The 12,003-nt window shown below is 41.9% G+C and overlaps 1 protein-coding gene across 1 annotated transcript; it reads right to left on the minus strand.

The window, feature by feature from the left end:
- Nucleotides 1-1,188: 1,188 nt before the first annotated feature.
- On the minus strand, nt 1,189-11,235 carry CGA (glycoprotein hormones, alpha polypeptide). The gene is made up of 5 exons (XM_010167260.1): nt 11,143-11,235; nt 9,729-9,732; nt 4,254-4,356; nt 2,991-3,175; nt 1,189-1,533 (listed from the first exon to the last, which is right to left on the minus strand). Exons 3-5 carry the CDS (start codon nt 4,351-4,353, stop codon nt 1,456-1,458), a joined length of 363 nt encoding a protein of 120 aa, XP_010165562.1. The 5' UTR covers nt 4,354-4,356; nt 9,729-9,732; nt 11,143-11,235; the 3' UTR covers nt 1,189-1,455.
- Between the last annotated feature and the right edge of the window lie 768 nt (nt 11,236-12,003).

The raw sequence follows: 12,003 nt of genomic DNA on the forward strand, positions 1-12,003 counted from the left end.
TTTACCGGATATGTGCTGAATAATGCTTCTCTAAGAACCTCATCTGCCCTATCTATGAGAAGTCTTTCCTTCTGAACAAAGCCCCGTGATTGTATTGTTAGAAAAAAGCACTGAATTTGCACTCCAATAGACAGGAGAGTGGATGAAGTGGATTAAGCCATCATTAGATCCCTGCCAGTCTTGGTCTGCTCAAGTGCCCCATCACAGCTTAGCCCTGGGGGTCTGTTTAAACTACTTGAGTTATTTGGCACTGGCACAGACATCAGCCATGGACGGCCAGGCCCCAGGAGGGACCAGCCACCCTCACAGCCTGACCCCAGACAACCTTCTCTGTCCCCATTAGAAGCTCTTACGGCTACTTCCACAGCATCTGCTGCAGGGAAATCGCCCGCAAATATATCTGAGACTTTTAGAGACAGCACGTTTAAACACTTGCAGCCAGCGACCATAGCAAGGCTGATGTTCTCACCCCAGATATTAGGATGAAGAACAGGGGAACTCCTTCATTTCCGTGCCCATGAGTGGGCTCCAGACCTGCAAGCAGTTCCTCCAGAGACTCCAGTCCAACCCACAACTGAAGAAAGCAATATATCTAAAATCTCAGCTTATGGTATTAAAATCATGTCTTCTGAATACATACTCTGTGGTCCACTTCTCACCTAGCATATTCCCTACCTTTCCCATTTGTATATTTGGGTCCAGCACATTGCATTTGGGAATTACTAAAGCCCTATACCATGCTATTCAGACATACCTTAAATAGCTAATACTGTTGTAGCACTCCTCTATTCTACCACTGCCACACCAAACTGTACAATTATTTATGACATCTGATTCTGTATCCATTTATCTATCTATCTGAGCAGAGATTAAATTCAAAGAAAATTGTAAGATGGCACAAAAGGACAGGGCACTGCACAGAGATGATACACTGTTAAACTTTCTGCCCACAAGGTAAAAAAAAAATGGAAGAGAAATAGGAGAAACAAAATGTTGAGTCTTCAAAAAAATCCAGTCACTAAATGAATAAGGGGAAATTACTGCACTTTTTTTCTGTCCACTTTCCCATCCCTCCCTTCCTCCTTCCCTCCCTCTCCCACAAAAAGAGAACTATAGCAATTAACTGCAGCAGAATCTTTCTTTTGTTTTATATTAAGCTATTAAATCATCATTTGTCCTCAAGAAACATTGATGATTTAACTGACAGTTTATTTTTAAAATAGATCAAGCCTTGGGTTGTCATGCAAGTGCTGTATTTTATCCCTAATGGAAATAATTAAACTTACTTAAATGCATGAAGAAGTAAAGAGGAAATAAAACAGCCATCCTTCTTATTCAAAGGTCTACCCAGTGTCTTGACCAGAAAACATAAGATTTTATACAGCAGTGCTACACAAAATGAAAAACAAATATTCCATTCACCGTTGTCCTTGATCATTAACAAAGGGACAGGGTTTAGGATTTATGATAGTAGCAGGTACTGCAGTGACAATCTGTGTGGTTCTCTATCTTCACATTGTCCTTAAGGGTAATCTTAAAAAAAGAAAACACACACACATAACAAATAATTAGCATTAGCTAGACAGTAAAAGCAGCATTCTCAAGTAAAAGATGCCTGAAGCCTTTTTCTTAACCACAAGTACACTGTCTTTTTGGGGTACGTGTACAGCCTCTGAACACCAACCTGTGAAGCTACATCATCAGTGGCTTTCAGAGCTGTAAAGAGGTTTTCAATAGTTACATAGTTTGATGTCCTTGATTTGGCATTTCTTAAAGTGTCTGATTTTCAGAAAGTGTCAAGTAACCCATCCATGAAAAATAAGGAAGTGTCCTTAGAATTTTTCATGTAGGGACTATAAAAACAGAGACAATGAACACGATGAGTGATTTTTATTTTTAGTTTCAACCAAATTCTAGTTGCTGCTTCAGGGCAAGTATAATGTCAGTGGTCTAGAAAAAGATTTATGCTCTACTCAGATGAAGAGCCAGGATTCAGCCAGGTTCAGTCATCGGTGTCTATAGGTAGGTCAAGTATCTGGGCTCTCATCGCAGCCAGTGGAGACCCAGTGCTCTGTTCAGCTGAACCCTTAACTGCCATTTGAGATTTCACAGGGAATTCCACCAAGCCTCCAGCTGCTAGTCCAGAAGGTCTTTTAGGGGTCCTGTGTCTGTCAGCCATACACAGATGTCATGAGTACCCCAGGGTATTTCAAATGGCACCAAATCTGTGAATGGGTAGCTGAACTGAGCTTCTAGTCAACACACTTAATGAGCCTGATTCAGATCACCACAGGATAGACTTCTTAGCTTGTTTCAACTAGCTCAAATAAATTTATTCAATTCAATAAAATTTAAGGTTTCCTCACCTGGAGCTGAATCACACCCAAAATAATCAGCTTTATCAGAATTTCTCTTTAAGAGAACCTTCCAGATAAGAACATTAAATGCTCAAAGTAGTTGCACACATTTACAGTTCCCTCTTGGTTATACTATTAAAAGTAAACACAACCTCAGTTAATCTAACAAGCTCAGATGGTTTTGGTCCCTCATTCCCATATATGTAATTGACAGTATTAACCAGTCACCTTCCCAGAGAATTCCTGCCTATGCAGGAAAGATGCAAGGAAAACTAATTAAAATAAAATACACACTGCATAGTATTTAAGGGGAGGGTGCACACCCAGGAGAGTTAAAAACAAAAAAACAACAAGTCCACCACCAGAACTCCAGGTGTCATGAGTCAAAGTAGTTTCACTGAAGTCAGTAACACTGCATTGATTCCTGCATCTCAACTGAATGTCACACTTGGTACTGGTTGACACTTTAATTTCCTCTTTACAAAAAAGAAGTGAAGGATATAAATGCCAAGGATGTTTCCCTCAAATAGTTCTCCAGCGTCCTCCAGCAAAAACATATTCTTTTCTATTCCCTGGTTCAGCTAAACACTGCATCCTAAAGCAAGCTTAAACAGGTCTCATTTACAGCCTCACCTTGGTAAAAGCCTTTGCTACGCAGCACGTTGCTTCTGATGTAATGTTCTTTGGAACAAGCATGGTCTTCTTGGACCTCATCGGAGTGGGATAGGCCCGGGAGAAACAGCACCCAGTGCACTGGTAAACGGGTGCTCCTGGCTTGGAAAAGAATCTGTTCTCTCCTAGCTTGCACTCTGGACAACCTGCCATAAAAATATGAGGAAGAGATTTTTACTTGGTCTCCAGCTGTATTTTCATTTTCATAACAAAAAGGAAAGTGCCGGCAGTAAGAGGAAGTACCGGATGCATTTTGCTGCTTGACGTCTGCAGAACAGAAAAGCACAGACAGCAAAGCTCTCCCCTGTAGGGTCCTTCAACTCTGCAACATGTACCGTGTGTATAACCAGAGAGTGGCTTTCTAGGTAGGGCACAAGCATCATTGCACCTTTTCTGGTTTTCTAACTTAATTTTGTTGACAGTTATGGAGGAGGTTTTTTTATGTCTACTACACTAGCTGACCCTAGAGCTTCCTACAAGCTACAGATAATTAAATAGCATCAGCAGAATCTGTAGTGCTTCTTAGACATTGCCTGTTTCAGGCAAGACTCTGCTATCAAGAGTTTTAAAAATGCCCAGTGACCCTGAGATTTTTGTAGCTCACATTTTTCTATATTTGGTTCGAGGCTGAATAAAAAAAACCAACCAAACCCAGCCTCCAAAAGACTGCTAAAATCTTCCTTCCCTCTTTCTACATTACCAATATCCCATATTCTGGGACCTACAGAGGAAAAATATTCTGCATATTATGAGAAGAAACTATGGTTCTGCTGTTCCTGATATTACATTGTCATTTAGATCTCAGGAGTACAAGAAATCAAAACAGAATCAGAATCAATCACAGAATCAAAGATGTGAGTTGGAAGGGACCCATAAGGACCATTGAGTCCAACTCCTGTCCCTGCACAGGACAATCCCAACATTCACACCATGTCCCTGAGGGCCTTGGCCAAATGCTTCTTCAAACGTTTCTATTTGATAATGTTTCCAGATTAAGATCACCCATGGTCATCTGGGAGACTCTTGACCTGGAGAAATCAAGTTTAGAGAAGAAATAGGAAGTATACTCATAACAAAATTATGTTGATTTATTACACCTTCACATCTCAGTGTCAATAATGCAACTGAACGATAAGATTTATGACCACATTTATAAAACATGCAAGTTTAATTAATACTCTTTATGAACAATTGCCCTATTTCTGAACACCAAAAGCAGCTTACCCTGCATGAGAAATTCTCCATCTGGGAAAGCATGAAGAAGATGCAGAAATACAGATAAAATGGTCAAAGTGGCAGCTGCATACTTCCCATAGCAATCCATGATCTGTATGGAAATACAAATACACACATTTTTAAAAGACTGTTTCACACTGGGTACAGTACCAGTACTGATAAAGCATTCGGTGCAAGTGACAGAGACAATTTATAAATGGGATCAGAAACTGAAAATGCAGTGTATTGATGTGCATTTTATAGGCTCAGAAAATTGACTTCATCACAATAACAAAAATGTGCCTTTCTTTCTGGTCTTTATAATTTTTTTTCTGAGTATTAACATAAGCCACAGCACATAAATTCCAAATGTCCTAAGTGTCTAATATTTATGATAGACTGGATAAATCCAGCAAATGCTTATGGAGAAGACAAAAGAATCTGCTGCATCTAGGACATGGAAAGATTAATTTCAGGGAAAATAATTTCACATCAGGACATAATTTCCTGAACCAAGAGTCAGATTTTTTTTCCACACTCTGAAACAGCCTCAAGTTGCGCCAGGTGAGGTTTAGAATGGATATCAGGAAAAAATTCTTCACTGAAAGGGTTGTCAAGCGTTGGAACAGGCTGCCCAGGGAAGTGGCTGAGTCACCATCCCTGGAGGTATTTAAAAGGGACATGGTTTAGAGGTGGACTTGCCAGTGCTAGGTTTACCGTTGGACTTGATGATCTTAAAGGTCTTTTCCAACCTAAATGATTCTATAATTCTATGACTTCTTTAGTACTAAAGTCCCTGTAAACAGATTTTCACAGTTCAGTCCTGTCCCTGAGAGGAAGAGAGCGCCTCTGATCTATGTAATTAGAGAGGCACTGCATGCTATCCTCCAGAGTGCCCAAGGAGACACGTGCTGAGAGGGAGTTCAGGAGGGCTTGAAACAGTCCCAGGGCCGCCTGCATTGTGCAGGGTCAGGGGAGTCCCGGGGAGTTCAGCATCACTGGAACCTTCTGGACTAAGATTTCTTTTAGACTTGGTTTTACTGATGCTACAACTTGGCTTTTCAGTTCTAATAACAGAAAGCTGGTTTGGTAGAAACAAACTCTGGTCAGCTCAAACTTTAAAAAATCTTTTCAGTAGATTAATGTTGTGCAAGAAGGCTACTGCACATCTGTCCTTCTACAGCTAGCGCACAAGATGAAGTGGCCACAAACAGCATATCCCATGTTCTCTGGGTAATTCAACAGAATGCAGTTGTGTGGTTATATTTGATCCAGATCAAATCTCTACCATGGGGTAATGGATATCTCTGATATGAATAACTGGGGGGAACCGTAACATTAAAGATGCAAAATATATAAGTCACAACTGTATGAATATCATCCCAAATTCTCTGCTTGATTTTTTTTTTAAATGACTTTACTTTCATCATTATTCACAATAAGATTTCATGGGGGCAGAGAGGGGACACACACACACAACACCTCAGTTCTCTCCATACCCAAACATCAGATGTACTAAGTAGGGGCTACATGCAGATTGGCAGGATGCCTTTTGGTAATTAGCACAGGACCTTTAAAATTATTCTGAAGCATTTTGTACCAGCCTGGTCAGAGATAAAAAACTGGTTATAAACTGGTTATAAGGAACTGGTGTTTCTTTTGAGTCAGGGAACTGCTTTGTGCCTGTGGCATGGGCTGGGAGGATCTCCCTTACTGGAAAGTCAGGCAGGATCTGAGTTAGGCTAAAGGTGCCACAGGCTTTTTCAGACCTTCATGTTATAAACAGCTGGACAAGTAAGGCTGCTTTTCAAAATCTTGGATTCATCTGAGCTATGAACACATAAAACGTAATACTGAAGCTCACTTCTGCTCTTCTCAGTATTAAAATGTAGTATTTTAGGCATGAAGTCTGCAAGTCTTCCTTCTCAAGCACTAAGCTTCTATACTGAACTGACAATTCATAGAATCATAGAACCATGGAATGGTTTGGGTTGGAAGGGACCTTAAGGATGATTTAGTTCCAACCCTCCTGCCATCAGCAGGGACACCTTCCACTAGACCAGGTTGCTCAAAGCCTCATCCAGCCTGGCCTTGAACACCTCCAAGGAGGGGGCATCCACAGCTTCTCTGGGCAACCTGTTCCAGTGTCTGACCACCCTCACAGTGAAGAACCTCTTCCTAATATCTAATCTAAACCTCCCCTCTTTCAGTTTAAAGCAATTTCCCCTTCTTTTGTCATTAACTGCCCTTATGAAAAGTCCCTCCCCAGCTTTCTTGTAGCCCCTTCAGGTACTGGAAGGCCACTATAAAATCTCCCCGGAGCCTTCTCTTTTCCAGGCTGAACAGCCCCAACTCTTTCAGCCCGTCCTCATAGGAGAGGTGCTCCAGCCCTCAGACCATCACAATTGCATTGTGCTCAGTCAAAGACCATTTTGGCTCAGACCCTCAGTCAGAAAACAGAATTTCCCCCTTAAAAAATATTTTCTTCCAAAGCATAGACCTAAGCCCTTCCTTTAGAAATGAACAGGAATTACTCATATGCCATGGTGAAGTAATTGGTTCCACAGAGAAAAGAGCCATTTAAAGGATGCTGAAGTATTAAATTCCCAAACTGGGGCAGCCTGTGCAGGTGACAGAGACGGCAGCACTCCCTGGCCCAGCCTGGCTGGCCAGGGACAGCCTTGCCTTGGAAGGTTTCAGGGGTTTTTTAGTGCTGAGACACAGACCACATGTGAACAGGGGGATTTTCCCTGCCCTTGCAGATTATCCTGTGAGGGATTCTGGGCTGAGCACTGTGCACCTTCACCCTGAGGAGAGGGTGTTGGGCTGGGGCTGTGCAGCACCGCCTGGTTCACCGGCCCCAGTTGTTCCTGACTGGCTTCAGCCAAGCGCCCCAGGCACCATCCCAAGCCCGAAGCTTTTAATCACCAAACTATTTACCTGCCTTCTCAGAAACGTTATCTGATCATGCAGATGCCTCCACTTCTGCTGTCACCCCACCAGGCCTTGCCTGGAGCTAACCCACAATTTGTTAGGGCTGTGCCTGAACTGCAGCACTGACTGCATCTCCTGACGTTTGCAACTGGATCTTTTGAAGTTTCTTCTGTGCCACCTGATCTCTTGACTTTCAAAGACTGAAACTGTCACACAAGAGCATGATCTGCTAATGACTGATGTGCAGGATAAGGCCCCAAGCTGACAACACTGATATATACATTTTTAGATACTGAAAGCTACTGTGCTTAGCAAGCAAAAAAAAAGGTGTTCAATCCTTAAATACATAAGAGCTTTTCTTCTTTCAAATACACCAGTCAACGCTGTTACTCCATGATAAACATTTTTCAGGGACAGATCAAATTGTGGCTCCAAATATTTCTAAAAAAATGAGGTGGCAATGAGAAGGACAAAAATGACAGCAACAAAGAAATTGATCTTGAGATTTGGTGATTATTTAAGCATGCTATACTGATCAGAGAAGGCACTGCCAACCCTAACCAGGAAAGATGGTAAAAAATCAAGTATAATTAAACGAAGATAGTTTTCACATAATGGAAACTTATTTCTTTGCAAGGACTGACACAATGATGCAAACATTCAAATAATGCCGGCTCACATCTAGAGGGAGGGGTAAACATGAGGTGGTCCAAGGAGTGAAGCCACTTGCCTGATATTATCTGAGAGTGAACCTGAAGCACTGGGATATGTGCAAAGAGAGTATTGATTAGCAGAGGGATGCTCCATCACTGCACAAATTCCCAGAGAAATATGGGGACGTGAGGCTGCTACACACCGGTCAGCAGGTCTTGGGTCATTGATTAAACAGATGTACAATGCAGCCATCAAAGGCAGCAGTTCAGATGGCAGGGGAAGCACAGGTCCTACAAGACAGCTTGAAACCAGGAAACAAAATCAAAGAGAGCTGCATCCTTGCAGCAACTGGGAAAAAATCATGCCCAGGCAGATGAGGCTAAGACCAAAGGCAGGATGACAAGAACATGGCCCCTGCCTGACTGGGGTGAGCAAAGTGGAAAGAAACAAAGTTTATGAGCGAGACAGATATGCAATGCTCTCCAATGCAGGGAACGAAGGCACAGAAGTAGAAAAAAGCCTCTTTCTAATTAAGTCAGCAAAAACTAGAGGCAAGAGACTGATCTGAAGCCCAGATAAACTGAATGACTAAGAGGCCAATGAAGTTGCAATTAATGGATGGCAAGGGTTGGGTGCTGGGTACAAGTAACTTCGCCTCCTCCCTCCCGCTTGCCCAGAGAGTCAGTGCATGTTGTCAGAAGACAGAGGAAAAAGGAGTTAAAAGATTATGATAATAAACATGAAAAAAAAACCCAAACAACACTGGCAACAACTGTGGAAGCACTGGAAACAAGCATTTGGAAGAGGTATCAAAAAGCCAGTTCAATGTATGTATGTGTGCATGCAGGCTGAATGCAACCTGTAGTTACTAACCTCTCCTTGGGCTTTACCAAAAACCCATGTGAGTACAAGAAGTAGTCTTCTGATGTTAGTCAACAGGTGGCAAAGGAAACAGGAGATGCCGCTAACATGGTAGCCCCACGGGAGCACTGAACATGGCTCTCAGGTTTCTGAGAAGCAGCTGCCAGCTCTTTGCACCCTGTTCCCTCAACAAGAGTAACCTGTGTCTGCAGGAGAAAGGTGGTCCTTCACATCATTTAGATCCACAGCCTCCTGTGGTCCTGCCAAATGTTTTGGGAATTGAGCTGAGCTCAGTCCATTGATGGAGTCATGCTGAATAAATTGGCTGGATCCCTCCCTCCAGTAAATACAGGTTTTTTTAAAGGTTATTTACTGTATATGCTCTTTCCAGCCCCAGAGAGGGTATGTCTGCTGGCAGACTTGCCTGCACCGGGACACAATCCCACAGTTTAATGTCAAGCCCTGCTCCATCCAAAGGGATATTCCCCAGAGGCTGGAGTAGCTCATGCACCAGCAGAAAAAAGACAGAGAGCCTTTACTAAATGGCCTGTTTCCTCATCATCCTGAGCCTTTTGATAGCCTGGATGATCCAACAGCTCCAATAAGATGCCAGCCACAGGAATGATACCACAACCCTTGATTGATTATTCCATGATTTCATGCTCTTTGGTGAAGGCACGGTGGCATTCTCCATCCTAATTTCTCTAAGAACATATAATGCTACAATTTGGTACATTATAAGGGTTCGAGGCAATTACAGAGGGAAGTTGTTTAAATAACATTAACCAAAAGGGGAATTGAAATTGCAGTTTTACACTTCCTCTATTGAGTCAGACTGTCAGGCTCATACCAAGAACACCAAAGATACCTGGCAATAAAACCCAGATGTGATCTTCTCTATTCTTCCAAAGCAACAGCCATTTTGCCTTACTTGGTTTTTTGACTGTGCCCGTGCTGCTAACCAGTTAGTGTCTACGCTACTAATTTCATCTCACCATCAAATCAAAGGAAGCTTTTACTTCACTCTATTATTACCTTTCTTAAGCTATTGGAACATTATATAACCCATGAATTTCAGCAGCTCTTTAGAAAGATGGCAATTTTAAGTCTTCCCCAGCAGTTAAAAGTCTCACCTCACTCTTTACAATATATTGTCTTTTTCTGTGAATCAGTTAACATATTCATAGAATCACAGAATCATAGAATTATAGAATGGTTTGGGTTGGAAGGGACCTTAAAGATCACCTAGTTCCAACGCCCCTGCCATCAGCAGGGACACCTTCCACTAGACCAGATTGCTCAACCTGGCCTTAAACACCTCCAGGGAGGGGGCATCCACAACTTCCTTGGGCAACCTGTTCCGGTGTCTGACCACCCTCACAGTGAAGAACTTCTTCCTAATATCTAATCTAAACCTACCCTCTTTCAGTTTAAAGCAATTTCCCCTTCTTTTGTCCTTAACCACCCTTATGAAAAGTCCCTCCCCAGCTTTCTTGTAGCCCCTTCAGGTACTGGAAGGCCGCTATAAGATCTCCCTGGAGCCTTCTCTTTTCCAGGCTGAACAGCCCCAACTCTTTCAGCCTGTCCTCATAGGAGAGGTGCTCCAGCCCTCTCCTATGAGGACAGTTAACATCATAAAGACAGGCGATCATTGGCATTTGTAAACAGGTTTTCTGTTCAGGTACATGTGGATGGCTTCACATTCATGTCAAGTTCCACCAGGTCAGACATGCCAGCAAGCTTTGTTTGATAGGTGCCCTTTGTACTGATTGTATGAAACAGCCTAATGTTTTCAGCATAAAGTTGGGACATCCCACTATACTTTTCCATAGGTTGACAGTGGTGCTGTCATACCCAACAGCTGTTAAACACTTTGCACTCTGTGCTCATTTCCTTCTGGGATGCTTGGCCATGAGGCGCAGCTGTATCACAGCAATGATGAACTAAAAGGGCCAGTGCTTCACTTGCAGCCCAGTGTCACACACACAGTCACCTGTTAGCAAACCGCTGAAGTCTGAGAAATCCTGACTCGCTTTTTGGGGTTTTTTTCCTTCCCTTAATATATTTAATTGTGACTGGCAATTTAAGGACTCTAAAACATGCGTTAGTACCACAGATTGTGTAACATTTTACATTTGTCAGCAATACCATTTACCAGGAGAAAAACACAAGATTACTGATGAAGCATTAATGGACCCAATCAGAAATCACAAAATATCATTATTTGGCTGCCTTACAATTCTAGAACCTTGTTTTCTCTTACTTGCAAAGCTAGTTTAACCCCAAGCACTGATGTTTTAGTCCCAACACAACATTTAAGTTAATTTGCAAAGTAAAAGCTTTGACAGAAGGGAAGAAGAAGAAAACCTTTGGAAAGAAGGGAAGGAGAATGTAAAAAAATATGTAATTGTTCCTCTTTAACAGCAACAAAAATTTAAAAATATATTACCTCCCTTGCTCAACAAGAATAAATCAGACGGCCGAGAAACTGCAGGATGGTCTTTAAAGGTGAGCTGTCCTTGATGCTTGGATGTATGTTCCTGAAACTGATGTATGAAAAAGTTGCATCCTTCTTTTATACCAGCAAAGCTAGAGCATATTCCTCGCCCACATCTAAGCCATAGGATCGACTGTACTTTTAATCTAATGACTGAACATTACTTTATGTAATTACCAGCCCACCATGCTGATCTTATCTTCAACTTGACTTTCATAAAGATTGGGTTTTTTCTTATATAATGAAAGAAAGGTCAGCTGGCGAGCACAAACTCAGTGCTGTGTGAGTTTCCTGGGGAACTCTAATATCAAGCATCCCGTCATTTGCTGCAGTTTCCAGTGAACAGAATCTCATTTTGAAAAAGGAAGAGCTACTAAGGTTTCCTAATGCTTCTTATTAAACTGTAGAATTTTTATTTTTTTAAAAAAAAGCAAACATAAAACACGTCTACAGCAATGGCATTGTTTTCGGAAAGAACAACAAAATAAAGAGCAGCAGAGATGTATACAAATATTTAAAAGAATAATCTCAATTTGAATTTAAAGCCCAGATAATGGATGCATAGATAAATATAGAAGGATTACCTTTTAATAGATAAGATTTCTGTCAGGATCTCATCTTATTTTCAGAGTAAAGCTAATGCAATGGAGGCACTTCTGCAAACTGCACCGGGGTACGGATTTTTAAGGCTTAGGAACTTTTAAGTCCTCATTTCTAAGTGACAGAGTCTGTATTGATGCTGGATAGATAAGAGAGGTCCCACTCAGCCTTCTGGCACCGAGGCCAAGCGGCACAGCTGGTCTTGCACCCACT

This window comes from Antrostomus carolinensis, unplaced genomic scaffold (assembly GCF_000700745.2).
Source record: "Antrostomus carolinensis isolate BGI_N321 unplaced genomic scaffold, ASM70074v2 scaffold23454, whole genome shotgun sequence".
In the NCBI taxonomy this organism is placed as follows: domain Eukaryota; kingdom Metazoa; phylum Chordata; class Aves; order Caprimulgiformes; family Caprimulgidae; genus Antrostomus; species Antrostomus carolinensis.